General features: G+C 38.1%; 1 protein-coding gene across 1 annotated transcript in view; it reads left to right on the top strand.

Moving 5' to 3' along the window:
- Col19a1 (collagen type XIX alpha 1 chain) overlaps positions 1-16,442 on the top strand; it is a 311,078-nt gene that overhangs the window by 48,365 nt on the left and 246,271 nt on the right. The window contains exons 6-8 of the mRNA XM_057751349.1: positions 6,833-6,956; positions 8,813-9,088; positions 12,794-12,874. Coding sequence (XP_057607332.1) covers positions 6,833-6,956; positions 8,813-9,088; positions 12,794-12,874 — 481 coding nt within the window. The remainder of the gene's footprint in view (positions 1-6,832; positions 6,957-8,812; positions 9,089-12,793; positions 12,875-16,442) is intronic.

Genomic DNA, 16,442 nt, shown 5'->3' with positions numbered 1-16,442 from the left:
TAGAGTCCACAGCGTTTCTAACTGTGGCTTTAGTAAATGTCTTAGGAATGGAAATAAAGATGGAGGAATCACCCGCAAAGAGGAGTCAGATGAGGAGTTTTAGAGAAGTGGATTAAGAAATGATTTAGTAAGCCCTTGCATTTTGGTGAAAACAGCAAGCAGGAGTCCCAGAAGCATAAAGTATCACCAAATCCTAGAGATGCAGTTGACAGTGAGCTAGGGTCTGTGGCTCCGAGACAAGGTATTTTAAGACATCTCTCACTACACCCTCACAGCTATATTCCTTTCAACAGATCACTGTGAGAATCCCCAACACCTGCCATCTTGCTTTGCTATTAATAAGGTTTTATTTTTTTTTATTTTTTTTCCTTTTTTTTTATTCTTTTTTACTTAAAATTTCCAACTGCTCCCCGTTTCCCATTTCCCTCCCCCAACTCCCACATATTGCCCCCTCCCCCCGCTCCCTTCCTCCTATCCCCACTCCACTTCTCCTCCCCCTAGTCCACTCCCCCTCCCTCTCGATACTGAAGAGCAGTCCAAATTCCCTGCTCTACATGAAGACCAAGGTCCTCCCACTTCTATCTAGGTCCAGGAAGGTGAGCATCCAAACAGGCTACACCCAACCACTGAGACAGGGGGGCCGATCTATTGGGAGCTCACCAAGGCCAGCTGGACTGCTACTGAAAAAAACATGGGATAAAACCGGACTCTCTTAATGTGGTGGACAATGAGAGCTGACGAGACGCCAAGGAGAATGGCACAGGAACTTTCATCTGGCGATGGATCGAGAGAGAGACAGAGACCCAATTTGGATCAACCGTCTGAGCTCTTAAGGTCCAAATGAGGAGCAGAAGGAGGGAGAACATGAGCAAGGAAATCAGGACCACGAGGGGTGCACCCACCCACTGTGACAGTGGAACTGATCTATTGGGAGCTCTCCAAGGCCAGCTGGTCTGGGACCGAATAAGCATGGGTTGAAACTGGACTCTCTGAACAAGGCGGACAATGAAGGCTGATGAGAAGCCAAGGACAATGGCACTAGGTTTCGATCCTAATACATGAACTGGCTTTGTGGGAGCGTAGCCTGTTTGGTTTTATTTTTTTTTAACTGATTTTACTTCAATGTTAGGTTTTCCATTCATACAATGTAGTTCTGGTTTTGGCCACCTTAACATTTCCCTGTTCTTAACCAATTTATATTACTTCTTTATGTCCCAAGAACACTCTCCATTCTCAACTGGTTTGAAGAAGCAGCAAATGCAGGCTAGGACCTTCCTTTTGTTGCCTTTCCAAGTTTTATAGTGTTCTATACCAGAATTCAGCTGACAGCTGTGTAATTTCAAGTTTACTAACTACTGTTCCTTGGCTTTGTTCGGCTTGTCCATTGTTGGTCTGGACAGTATTTTTTTTTTTTGAAAAAAAATGTGATTAATTGCCAACATTTAAAACTCTAAACATTTTAGGTATAAATCTAGACTTTCGGCTTTTGACTTCTGTGGAAAAATGAATGATCTGGCAACACTGAATCTATGTTCCCATATGGTACCAGTTGGCTGGAACTATTTAACAGCTGTCCCTGTATATGGGCTGGGTTGTTGCCTACAGTCCTCACGTGTGTCCTCTACCTAAGGACCAGTGGCACTTTACTGTGATTAACTCACTGCTCTGGTTTTTCATACAGAGGCATAAGAGGAATTTGTGAATTTTTGAAATATTATGTATTCACTGCTATATCAAAATGGGGGAAGTATACTGAGGGTCAGTCATGTTCTTATCTGAAAAAACAGTACAAGTTTTCTTATCTGAAAAACAGTACAGCTCAGTTATTTGTTTGCTTGCATGTATCATCTACTTTGCACAGAAACTATTGTAGCTGCTAAGGACATATAGGGGAGTGGGTCAGATGTAAGCACCCAGAGAACTTATATTTCAGTCTTCCTTGCAGGGACCTGTAGCTGCTGTGGTTTAAGGCTTAGTTTGCATGAAAAACAACAACAAAAATATGTGCCAGTGGTCTTCAAACCTGCACGAAGAGTGAGAAAGGTGGCCGAGAAGAGGGTGGTGGGCTAGCTGATTGTAATAATACTAGAATTGAGAAGGCAGTGGGTAAGAAATGAACGGATGGCAAATATGTCCTGTTCATTAGTTTGGTGAGTGAGTTAGAAGCTATCAGTTATACAGCCAGGTCAGAGGAAGTCTGATTTATAGCAAGAGAAGACATAATTTGCAAGGCAAGATTATGAGACCATTTGAAAATGATGCATTAAAGATTGAGAAAGAGGTTTACTCTTGAATGTGCAAATACATCTGTAGGCTGGGATATTAAACAATAAAAAATTATTAAAAAAATTATAGTTCATTCTAGAAGAGAGAAGGCAATTGGGGACTATGTACCTGACTGAACAAGGGCAAGGAGCTGGACCTTCAGTGTTGCAGGTGGGCAATATTGGTAAGAAGTGAATCTACCCCACCAGATTGCTGAAGTATGCATGGTTAAGAGGAATCAGCTTCTGCAGAAACCAGTGAGGGAGTGTGTGTATGTAGGTGTACTTGTATAGGTTTGTGCATGGGTGTGCAAATACTCCCATGTTTGTCTGTGTATGTGTGTCTGATGAGCATGTGAGTTTCGAGCTCCATGTAACCAACTTAACCACTGTCATGACCCAACCACAAAGGAGGTGAGGGTTTTATCAGCTAAACAAATTGAGCTACAAATCTGTTAGAGTGACTTCAACAAGAGAGTAAAGACAAGAATGAGTCGGGATACCAAAAATGAGTCAAAAGCAAAATTCTATAATGAATCGTGAGACTCCTACATTACCCTCCCCCCATACACACACACATACACACACTTGTAAAATGCTTGTAGCCAGGTGAACATCATTTACTAGGTATAAAACAAAAGTATTCTTTTGGGGTAAAAAGAAATATATCTGGATAAATAACCACGACACATTAGCATTTGAAGAGCCCTTGGTGAAAACTCGCAACTAATGCTGGGCAATGAGGCATGCCCATTGACTGATCATGCCAACAGAGACATTGAAAGCAAAATAGAATATCAGCTATTATTACACGTGATAAGGGATTAATGTGGTGCTTGGGATTCTCTTCAACAATAGTTTTGCTGCACCTAACTCAAAGCTTACATTTGGAAGTGTGTTTGCTGTTATCTCTTCAACCCTACATGTGCCCACCTTTCAGGTTTAAATATTCCCAAAGAGAAATGGCAGGTATCTGTGGCTGTTTTGTTATTGTTGTTATGTTTAAGTCAGCAACACTACTTTAAACAACACAGTAATTGTCAATAGTAATTTAGTAAAAATTTTATCAGATACTGGAAAATAATCCCAGAATAAACAATATCCCATTACTGGGATTTATTTTCAGGGAATTGATTTAAAAATAAAAAAGGTTGTTTCCTAATTGATTGATTAAAGGGAGATAATAATGTAGTTGTGGTAATGTCTATTGCTTCTTTTGCTAAACTCTCAACAAACAAAATAAATCTAGATTATACGTAGGTTAATACATCTATTTTTAAGATTTCTTTATCATTTTTAAATTTTATGTCAGTGTTGGACGGCATGTATGTATGTGCACTAGGTGCATACAGTGCTCATAGAGACCAAAAGAAGTTATTCGATCTCCCAGAAGTGGAGTTACAGACAATTGTGAGCTTCTTTGCATGTGCTGGGAATCAAAGTCAAGTCCTCTGCAAGAGAAAAGTGCTTCTAAGTGCTGAACCTTCTCTCTAGCCCTAGATAGCGGCATTTCAGCAAATGAATATGTTTTCAGTAATTTGAATATATTCAAAGTAGAGAATATATGTCATTCACCTGTCTCCCTCACAGCATAGGTCAGCAGCACAGTGCACTGCAGACCAGGCATCTACTCTCATCATCATGTGACTGATGGAGGGAGCCCTGTGGCCTCCTGCTACCTTCCAGTATCACAAATGAGTACAGTGCATCAAATATCTGGATCCAGAAAGGACCACACTGTAAAATGCAGCTCTGCTTAACGGCTTTCTACTGCTGTGATAATTTTACAGTGTGCAGTATTTCTCCATGGTTAGTAATCTCTAGCCTTGAGTCCCTGCCTTGGATTCCCTGATTTTAGAATGGAACATGAAAACTGGAAGAAACCCTTTCTTCCCCAGATGACGCACTGGTTGCTCTTAGGCTCACACTGGACTACTTTTTATTTTGCAGTCCAAACCGAGCCGATGAAGGATGGCACTGTCCATGGTTGCCCGGACATTCCAATTTAAATTCGTAATTAAGACAATGTTTCACAGACATGCGCACTAGTTTTTAATGGAATGGAAGCAATTCGTCATCCTTATCCGATGTTCGATTTTCCCAGATATATCAACAAGCTAACAAACAATATTAGAAAACAAACCAGTTAGTGACAAAGGCATGCAGTTTTCCACGAATTTTAAATCATTATGACTAGGCTGAAACATAGCCTTATTAAGTAAAAGAAGAACCCTTGTAGTCAGCACATTTTTTTGTCAATGAGAAATAAGTTTGCTTGTTTCTTGGCATGGGAATACTTGCTTCAGGATTTGATTGACTCTTGCAAAGCACTCCTTCATCCTGTTGATTGTGGAAGTGTCTTTCTTGCAAAAGTTGCTGAAATGCTTGAAGAAATAGTAGTTGGTTGGCAAGCGCTCAGGTGAATATCACAGATGAAGCAAAACTTGACAGTGCAGTTTGTTGAACATATGAGATGTTGACTGTGCAGCGGGCCGTCAAGCATGGCCTTGAATTGTGTCTTTCTTATGAGCCATGGTGGTTGCAAACGTTGCTGATTTTGACACCTGTCATCAGTTTGTTGAACATACTTCTCATGGATGACAGTTTCTCTAGAATTCAGAAAGGCTTAGCCGATGAAATTGGAGAAGACTACTAAACAGTGACCATAACAATTTTCTGATGCCATTTGGCTCTGGAAAGTGCTTTGGTGCTCTTCATTGGTCATCACTGGTTGTTGTATATAATCCTCTTTTGGTTCCACAACTCATTTTGATCGAGAAATGGTTTGTTGTTGTGTAGAATAACAGACGATGACAATTCAAGGGGACATTGTAATTACTAAGCACCTACTTACTGAGATTTGCCTCTCTGGTTTGATCAAATGTTGAAGGATCATTGGATAACTTTGCAGTCTTTGTTAACTTCACATTTATTTGGAAGTAGAGCAGCTTAGATGCTTGTTCTCAACTGTTATCACAAACTCCTGATAACTGGTCACTAAGCTTCTCATCTTCAAGCCTCTTCTCTTCTTGCCAAACTTCTTGAAGCACTATGTACCAAATACACATTTGTAGTAGTTCCTGTGCCAAATTCATTGCTGAAGACATGTTATCTTCACTACTTTATGGGCCATTTTGAATATGAATTAAAAAAATCACCTGCATCTGCTTTTTGTCTAATATTTTCAAACTATACAATAGACAGGAAATAAGGATCTTCAGCAAAAAATAAAAATAAAATAAAGTAAGAAATGCACATTAAATGGTACAGAATATAACTGAATTTATTTTTATTAAAATGTATTCACATATTAGATAATATTTTAGCAATATAAAAGCTTCAATTAGTTTCTCACCAACCTGTATTACTTTTTCCCCTTAATGTATGTCACCTTCCCACTATCATAAAGTCAAACTTCTCTTAGGCTGGCATCTTACTCTGTCTGTCTCTATATACACACACATATGTATGCATAGAAATAGATTTATAGGTACATATGTGAGTGCTCTATTTAACCAAGTAAGTAAATTACAACCTTAAGCAAGTACATCTTTTTCATATTTTCTTTGTAATTCTCTACCACATGTGACTCTGAGTCTAACACAAAGAGAAAAAATAAAACTTCAGTGTTCTCCCTAACAGTCTGGTGGTCAATGTCTCAGTTATCACTGTTAGTAGAACTGAGAATAATATTCAAAGTTAGTAGTTATGAATTAAGTGCTTGGTGCTTTATTTATGTACGATGACTTCAAGTCTGTCTGTCTTTAAGGGACATACTTTCTTACTTAAAAAAGAAAACAAAAGCAATATTGCAATATTACAATATTGCAGAATTCCCAAATTCAATGAAAAAAATAAACCATTACTTAATTATCTAATGGAAATGACTATGTGGATAGTATATGGTGAATTTTTTTTTGTTTCTTTGTGTTTTTACTAAGACCAATATTTTGAACCTGAGACTGTGGTAGAAGGATATTGGGGGAATGTTTTGCTTCTACCATCTAGAAAGATTACTTTTTCTAAAGGAAGACAAATAAAGCTAAATATCATTCAATTTAGTGTCATCATAACTTACCAAGAGGTCAACATTAGGAACTCCTCTGCAAGAGGTGAATATGGTAAAATTTCGTCAGAAAATATTCATTGATTTATAATCAATGTTTTTTGAAATTATCTCTACTTTTCTCTACCAAAAACCACCAGGGAAGACCACTTTCATTTTGATAAACCACTGATGTTCATCTGAACGCAGTGAACTCTGAACTTGTCTGTTAGACACCCCTCAATAAGAGAACAACATATTATTTACTGTAGTCTACCCACTCGTTTACATATTACAACCTTTATCAAAACCATATTAGATGATTACAAAAAGGGAGGGAATTACATAGAAAATGTTGACATGACTGCATCCATATTTCTAATAGCTGAAAAATGATTAATAAGTTATAAACTGATTGAGAGTTTCTATGACCGAGAGATCACATTTCACAGTGTTCATACCTGGATTTCTTCCCTGGCCACCTTCAGTCATCCCTGAATAGCTATTTGCTTTCTTCCCATAGTAAGATATTTCCCAAAGGCCTTCCTGAGGAGTACTCTGTAGCGGTCATGTTTCGAGTACGAAGAAGCACCAAGAAGGAGCGGTGGTTTTTATGGCGGATTTTAAACCAGCAGAATATGCCACAGGTAAGATGTTAATTTGTTTCATTAGGTCAGATGTGCTGTGCACCCAAATCTGGGAACAGACGTGGTTAGTACTCAAATGATGTGTTGGTTAGAGGACTCATCAACAGAGAAATGGAAGCATTATAAATAGAATAGCCTTGATGATATCAACGATGTGAGAATCTAGTACACCAGAGATTTGAGATTTGTTTTGTCTTAAAGATTTATTTTTATTTTATATACATAAATATTTACATGTATGTATGTATGTACGTGTGCATATGTGTGTGTGTGTATACACCATGTCCTTATCTGATGACCAGAGAGGCCATAAGAGAGATTCAAGATATCCAGAAACTGGAGATATAAACAATTTGTACCACCAAGTGGGTGCTGAGACTTGAATCCAGGTCCTCTGCAAAGCAGCCAGTGCTCTGAACCACTGAACCGTGCCTCCAGCCCTAGAGATTCATACTTTATCTGAAGACAGTGAAATTACTTTCTTTCTATGGGGGCTAATTGACTGACTTCACCCCATTAATGACCTTCACTTCTTCTCATCACTAATATCATATATTATCCTGAAACTTAACTATTTGTTTCATCAATAAACACAAATAAAGGCACATGCTTTATGCCAAGAAGTGATAAGAATAAGAAATTTAGGTCTAGGGAGATAGCTCAGTGGGGAAAGTGTTTGTCACACAAAACTGAGGGGTGGAGTTCAGAACCCCAGCACCCACATAAATGCCAGGTGGAGGTGGGGTTCACCTGTAAGTCCAACATTCACAAGGTGGGAGATGGGATCCCCAGAGCAGTTTAGCTAGCAAGACTAGTCAAACCAATGACTCTGGGTTCAAGAGAGAGGCCTGGCCTCAACACAGAAAGTGGAGAGCACTTGATAAAAGAAACCTAATGTCAACTCTGGTTCCTACATTCTTGTGAAGATATGTGCATCATACGTACACACATATGTATACACACACACATCAAAAGAAAATAAGAAATTTTTAAAAGCATAATTCATGTTCTTATGGAGCAGAGAGTCTATATAATGGGAGAACATTTATGAGAACTTATACAGTACAGTTATACTGAAGAAGTGTGATGGGAGATGTCTGAACGAAAAAGAAGAGTGGAGAACCCAGGAGACTTTGTGGAAACGACGGTGGAGGCAAAGTGGTGATGCAAGCACCCTACAGACTTCAAAATTAGTTATTAGCATCACACATCTGTGTCCACTTCTGTACATAACCATTGGACGCCTTTGGCTCTGGTTGATCTTCTCTATTAATATAGTTCACGATTTTATGATGGGAAGATAATTTGAACTGAAATGCACGTCATCTATAAAATATCTATCTTTGCCATGAAAATGATTAAGGGCTTAAAAGGACCATGTCAGTTGTCATGTAAAAAAAATGCATATATCGTTTTTCTTTTAAATTAGAAACCTTGTAGTCTTCATACTCACATAAAACAATAACATAGATGAGCATATTTAGGTATGTGATAATATCAATAACTTTTATACTTCATAAAATGACACTTTTATGAAATCATAACACAAGTATATAGTTATGATTGCATTTATAAATGTGAAATAATCATTTGCATTTGTATACGCATGCACACCCTTTTATGTTCTTTTGTGAAGCAGCAAATTGTGCAAGATGCTTCAGGCTAACATACTTGCAGCAATATACTTGCTCTTTTGTATCCACCAGTGTGGCAGTCACAGCTACTCTCTCATGCTCACCCAGTTCTTGAGTTATGCTGTTGCATACATGGAGCTTTTATTTGAGAACTTTACTAATTTTGAACATTGAGTCTCAAGCCATATAAAGATACTCTGCTTATCTTGCTTGTTTTTTCAGATTTCTATAGTGATTGACGGTACAAAGAAGGTGATAGAATTTATGTTCCGCGGTGCTGAGGGGGATCTGTTGAACTACGTTTTTAAGAATCGAGAACTCCGCCCTCTCTTCGATCGTCAGTGGCATAAACTTGGCATTGGTGTGCAATCCCGAGTCCTTTCTGTCTATATGGATTGTAATTTAATTGCAAGTCGGCACACGGAAGAGAAGGACTCTGTGGATTTTCATGGGAAGACAGTTATTGCCGCGCGAGCTTCAGATGGCAAGCCTGTGGACGTAAGTGTAACAGTAACACTCACAGGGTACTTCCATCATCCCAAAGTTAAAGCAAAAATATCTTATTAAGAGTGACTTCCTGGGACCATGGATGTGACTCCATAGGAGTGAGCTTGCATAGCCTGCATGGCACCTGAGATTTGAACTTCAGCACCACATAAACCAGGCATGGTGGTTCATGATGTATCTCCAACCATAGATTACAAAGGTATAGGCAAGGGGATGGGAAGCTCAGTTCAGGATCATTATTAGTCACATTGTGAATATAATGTCAGCATGGCTACAGAAGACCCAGTATAAGAAAGAAAGAGAAAGAAAAAAGGAAATAAGGAAGGACAGAGGGAGGAAAGAAAGAAGGAAGGAAGGAAAGAAAGAAAGAAGAAAGGAAAGAAGGAAGGAAGGAAGAAGGGAGGGATGGAGGGAGGGAGGGAGGGAGGAAGGAAGGGAGGAACCCATTTCTTCCTTTAATGATTACACACACAAAAGACCTCCCTCTCATCAACGTTTATAATGTCATTAGATATATGAAGAATATTTATTTCCAACCCTATTTTCACACATAATTATATTCTATACTTTATTTTCAACCTCATTTTCCAGTCAGCAAATTTAAAATAAATGTATCATGCCTTTAAACACTAGATGATTGAGAGTAACTTTGAGCAAAGATTGAGAATAGGAGACAAAGAAAGTATAAACTTGGACAAACTTTTGTGTTTTAAGTAAAAAGATTGGAAAAAGACAAACTTGAAATGGTTCCAGACTATCTGATGTTTTCATTCAAGAACAATAGGCAATTCATTCAAGCAATTCTACTGACTGTATTTTCCATAACTTATAATGTCCTTTTTAGAGTTCCTTTGCACAGAAAAACAGTCATTAAATCTAACAGTGGCTCATTTGGATGAGCAGACAGCTAGGAAAACTCAGATGTAAGGTTAAAAATTACATTTTGAAGCTAAGGTGATATAGATTTACTACGATTTTCTTGCAAAATAAGGCCTGTAATCTTTAAAGGGAGAGATCTGCCTACATTTAATAGCTAAATATTTTCTTATGGGTAAAATGATAAGAAAGTCTCCAGAAATCTGAATGCGGATGACCAGGAATAAATGCCAGAGGTGTAAACACAAAGTGCTGATAGTGGAACTGCATTTCAGAAATAAAGTTTGGGATTATGTTATTTCTAAATATCCGTTTGGAAGGAAAAATGTATAGATACAGATACATATTCAGGAAACGTGATATTTTTTTCTGGTTTTGTTTTTTAAGACAGGGTTTCTCTGTGTCGCTTTGGAGTTTGTCTTGGAGCTCACTCTGTAGACCAGGCTGGCCTCAAACTCACAGAGATCTGCCTGCCTCTACCTCCAGAGTGCAGGAATTAAAGGCCTGTGCCATCACCACCTGGCCAGGAAGCACAATTTTTAAAGCATTTTTCTCCTAGAGACTGTGCATGAGCAGATCAGAAAGACAAGACTGTCAGGCTCTGTGGTCACGATGATGAGGAATAGGCAGAGCAGAACAGCCTGTTCTGGGGACATGACAGGGCCACAGAGATTTCCCACTAGCTTGAGTCACAATCTCAGCTTGCATCTGCTAATTTGTCAGTGTCTTCACTTACAAAACAGATTTGGTGGAGTTGATTGTTGTAATAGTGTTGGATTTGCACCACGGTTTCTTATTCATAATCTGGTCTCTACAGATTAGAACATGAAAGAAACACACACACACACACCCTAAAACAACAGCAAAACAAAACCAACCAAGCAACCAACCAAACAATAGCAACAACAACAACAACAAAAAATCCTTACTGTTCTTTGCTCTCCAAAACCTCTAAGCTTGTAGTAGAACTAAAATCTGCCAATAAATGGTGGCTGTAGCTACTAACATAACATTTATCACTGTACAGTATACTAAGTGGGTCATTCCATGAAGGAGGAAGCAGGGGCCATCAGGTGGTCCATCACCGTTGTGACTCATCCTTATAATCTACAGACAGGGACGTCTTACAATGGTATTGGAGAATGACATCAGCTTCCACATGTATTTATTTTTTTAAGATATATCCTACATATTTTAACTGGATACAAGCACTTTTATTTTCTTTTACTGTTCAAAATTATGTTGTTAAAAGACACTAATAATTAACAGATATGCATGTAACTGCCCATCCAGTTATTTGAAAACATGTTTATTTCAAATGGAATGCTCATTAGATTTAGCTATAGTATGTGTATAAGTGTTTTGCTTGCACATACTTGTATGCGCCATGTCCATACCTGGTGCCTTTGACAGCCAGAAACAGGCATCAAATCCCCTGGAACTGCAGTAAAAGATGGTTATTATCTGCCATGGGGGTGTTGGAAACAACCTGTGTCTTCTAAATCTCAGCAAGTGCTCTTTTTTTTTTTTTTTTTTTTTTGGTTTTTCGAGACAGGGTTTTGGTGCCCGTCCCGGAACTAGCTCTTGTAGACCAGGCTGGCCTCGAACTCCCAGAGATCCGCCTGCCTCTGTCTCCCGAGTGCTGGGATTAAAGGCGTGCGCCACCATCGCCCGGCTCAGCAAGTGCTCTTAACTGCCGAGATATCTCACTCAACCACCAAAGTGTAATCTTAATTTCTAGAAGGCGAATTTGAAATTTACCGTTTTTTGGTCCAGTACATATTGTATCCTTAGTAAGAACAGTGCCACTAAAATTTCAGCATATGATTTTAAATTTCTCTCAGAGAATTTCATTCAAAGTATTTTGTTCATGTCCACCATCTTCCTCCATATCCATTTTTCCAGTCTGCCACATCTGCCTTTCCTTTCATGGCCTTGTCTCTAACCCACTGTATCTACCTGAGGCTTCCAGTACATGCATGGGTGTAAAGCCGCCCACCGAAGCATGAGTGGCCTGTCAGGACCCAGATCCATGAGCAGAACCAGTGCTCCTTCCTCTAGTACCACCAGCTGCCCAAATGCCAAAAAAGTGACTCTTCTGCAAGTAGATGAAGCCTCTGAAAAAAGACTGTGAGTCTTTTGGTTTAGTGCTATTGACTCAGGATCACTCAGGTGGTCCAGACTGTTCTGGAAAACCACATATAACTCAAGTTAGCCTCGAGATAACCCTCCTCTTGCATCAAAGTCACTAATATGAGTATATCAGGCAGGTACTACAGGGTTCAGCTTTTGAGTCTTGCTGAGGATAGCACTAATAAAAAAATCAATAGGCTTTATGCAGATTTCATTAAGCATAGGTGAAAACTAATTATCTTCTGTTTACTTTATTAAGAATGACACATTTACTTCATACCTCAGATAGGACATTTGGACCTAAATAGAAAGCCTTTTCCATTCCATGGTCACACCTTTGTCTACCTTCCTGAAAAGTTTTACTTTTAAATGTCATTTATACAGTAGCACATAGCAATATATCTCTAATTAAATGTTTGTCCCTATTGCCTCCTTAATTCAACATTTCATTTTTATTGCTTGAGGCAATTAACTCATTTCCTGTCTGAAGATCTTCCTGTGTAGCTGATGGCTTCTCAAATGATCCTTAAAGTAATGAATCATAACTTAAAATTGAACACTATAAATATGTTATGTATCCATCACTTACATTAACTTTCTTTTCCTTCTATTTGAATTGCTATAGCTCCTAATGCCTAGATTTGATTATCAACACCAATGATGTGTATTACTACTTACTTTTTACAGATTGAACTTCACCAGCTCATAATCTCCTGCAATGCAGACTTCCTAGCTAAGGAATCATGCTGTGACCTAGCAGCTACTAAGGTAGGCTAAGTTTCTTACCGGGTAAAACACCAACACATGTTCGTTATCTTTAAACTCATGGTCTGCAGATTCTGTATGTAGGGCAGTATGAAATATATCAGCTGAATCTGGATGCATATCTTATTTCCAGTAGGGAGCCCTTCCAAGTACCTGCCCAAACTTCAACCACCAGGTTGTACATTGCAATTTGATGGTGATTTGTTCTCACTCTGGACTTAGCATAGCTCAAAGAGGACTAACATCTTCCCCCCAAACCTTTCACTCTTGTTTCATCTGAGATCCCAGCTGACTGGAGGTGCTACCCCCATTAAAGTCAGGTCTTTTCTACATTAATTGGACTCACACTTTAAGTTAAGTCAGCCTGTCTGTCTTGTATAGTTTTGCTTTGTGATACATTTCATTTTTTCCCCCTGCCATTGCCAAATCCGCTTTTACCTCATGCCTGGCTTTCACAGCATCCTGCCGACTGCCTTTCTAACGCACCTTCTTTTTCTTGGCGGTATTACCAGAATGAGTCTCTAAATCACCGGATTATATGTTTGTTGTTTTCCTACAGTAGATATTTGCTTTTAACCATGGATCTAGTAGACACTGAACTAAGGAAAAATATACTGACATGAACAGAGTCCCTGTCTGGTCATCTTTTTCTCAACGTCCTAAGTGATTCCCTGTTGGCAATAAAATATCAGCCCAGTAAAGTGGTCTCCCATGTTAAATAGTCTTGACTTCCATGTATAATCATTGCTCCCACATCCATGTTCTTCCTTCCAAGAAAAAAGTCAGTGCTTCCTGTGTCTCACTCCACTACTCCCACGTACCATTGCATATTATGAATATAATAATTGTTTTTAATTGATTGAAGTACAAATTAGACAGAGATGGAGGAGTTACTTTCAAATTATTTCATATCTAGCACATTGTTAGCAAAAGATTGTCGAAGTATGTATTAGTTTGTTTTACAATGTCTGATAAAATATTATGACCAAAGGTCACTCATGGGAGAAAGACTGTTTTTTTAGCTTATGATTCCAAAGGAAGAGTTCATAATGGTGGTGGGGAAGGTAGGCCTGGCAGAAAGCTGAGAGATCACCTCTTCAGCCTAAACACTAGGCAGAGAGAATGAACTGGAAGTAGACAAGGCTAGGAAATCTCAAGGTCCTGGCAGTGACTTCCTTCCTCCAAGGCAACAGCAGCCCTCATACAGTACCACATCTGGGTACCAAGTGTTGAACTATTCAAGCCCTTGGGGGTCATTTCTGCTGAAAATCAATGGAACCTCTTCGTTTGCTGATTTGTCCACTATGAAGTTGTGAGAAGGGAATAATTCTAAAAAACTCACCAAAAGTAATACAGAAAACAAATATCTAAGATTTGATAAAGTTCTATTTCTTTAAATCTTAAATTTCCCCAAATTTCTACACTTGCTAAGAAGTCTACATGAAATTTTAACCAGGGATTTTTAATTCAATAATTCACATAACTTCTCTCATGCAGTTTGAGTAGCAGGGTGAAAATCTAGCTAAATAACTCGTCTTTCAAATATTTTGTCTTGCTTATATAACTTGGCTGTACGAAGCACATCTCAAACTCAGTTTATGGATCCCATTCCAAGCGAAGTGAAAGTCTGCCAAATATCTTTCTATAAATATCTGAAAAGATAACTTGAATGCCAATCTACAGACTTAAAATACCAAGGCTGCCTGAGCCTATACCTTTAATCATGACATCCAAAAGTTTCTTTTAAGTGGTTATGATTGTATTTTATTAGGGTTCTTAAAATAACCATCTTCTGTCATTTAAAAGTAATACAGTGATGGTTTAATACCTGTAAATGTAATATTCTTGATCAGTATTCATTGCCTTATGTAAACTATGATACTATAAAAATGATTTATATATGTATGGATGAAGAATTTGATAGCTAAAGTAAGACTTGACTTCACAATTGTTAACAGTTCTTGTTACTTTCACACTGCTAACCTTAAAATTAAATAAAAATAAATGATGTTTATAAGGATTATTTGTAAATTGGTTTTGTAGTTGGAAATAAGTAAGGAATTCATACCAAGTATATAAAAACAACCAAACACAGTAGTTCTCATGTTGATAATTATTTGTGGTGAGGACATCACCATCCACTCTGTAGTTAATAATAAATAGCAATCTGACACATTTCACGGACACTTAAATAAGATAATCATACAAAAGTCATTTAGACACAGTTGATGAACTTTTGATCGCAACTGTCTTCTTTGCTTTCTATTTTTGAAAAATGTTTTAAAGGGGCCAGAGAAATAGCTCCGTGGTTAAGAACACTTACTGTAGAACCGTGTGACCCGAGTTCAAAACCCACCACTCGAGTGCAAACTCCACATGACTGATGATGTAAGGGAAAAACTGTTTAGAAAATAGTGAGTTATCTGGAAAGAATAAACAGTCTGAGTAGTACTATCGTTTCATCTGAGTCTAATTTTTAAAATCTTGGTTTTAAACATGTATTAGGATATCCAATGATCACCAAATCTAGAAGCAAAGAGCATGAAATCAGTAGGGCTAAACATAGGAATCTGATCCCAGTGTCTCCGGTGCTGTACGCTGCAGGTTTTACTGTTAGCAAAAGTATCAGAGTTCTACCTATTAAAAAACAATTTATAAATCCTTATTGTAGAAAGTAAATACAAGAAGTAAATAAATATCAAATACAAGGACAAAAGTAGATATCCACCACCGTCTAACTCCACAGAAGAAAACCCCCAAGAATCACTCATATTCATAACCTGAAAACGTGTTTCCACTCATATGCAATCTGTAGTACACAGAGCAGCTGGCATGTTCTTCCACCTGTTTTTTCACTTTATCGAAGCTGCAAATAAAGAGTTAAGCCCAAGGACCAGTGTGGTGTCAGGTGTCCAAAAGAGCCATTCTCCTCAGAATCACCTTGTTAATCAATTTTCCTCTATATTATGAAGTATTTATTTTAGTTACATATGTAGATGTGAGACGTGTGCATGCGTGTGCATGTAGGCGTGTAGATATATGCTATGGGTGCAGGTGCAGAAGAACAGAAGAGAGCATCAGGGGCGAGAATAATAGCTGGGGCTAAGTCCCCAGTTGTAGGTGGTGAGAACTGCCCTTGGCTTCTCTGCTAAAGCAAACTCGACTCTTAATTGCTCTCTCTCCTGCCTCCTTAACTAAATTGGGATGGGGGAAGATTTTCTCTTTAGAACCAAACTTTATGTTGTTCCGCATGCTCTAAACTCACAAGATTTGGTATCTTCTATTTTATAACTTTAAAGGACATTGGAGTAGAACAGAGTATACTTATTATTAACTAATTATGACCTTAGCATGTGAAAAGAAGTAACTTCCAGCTTTATGTATAGTTATAGCCAACTTTTTATGATAATTATATTTTATCAATTAAATGTATGTGATTTTAAACTTTTGTTTGCCAGATACTTTTCACATTTTGCTTGTGTAAAGTCTTGTATATAATATTTTAAATGCACAATATTTCTACACTTAACTAATCAATTTTCATATATTCTTCATACGTTGTCAGTGTAGG

Source organism: Chionomys nivalis, chromosome 19 (assembly GCF_950005125.1).
Source record: "Chionomys nivalis chromosome 19, mChiNiv1.1, whole genome shotgun sequence".
NCBI classification, from domain to species: Eukaryota; Metazoa; Chordata; class Mammalia; order Rodentia; family Cricetidae; genus Chionomys; species Chionomys nivalis.
This window is presented reverse-complemented; position numbering and strand designations above follow the sequence as displayed.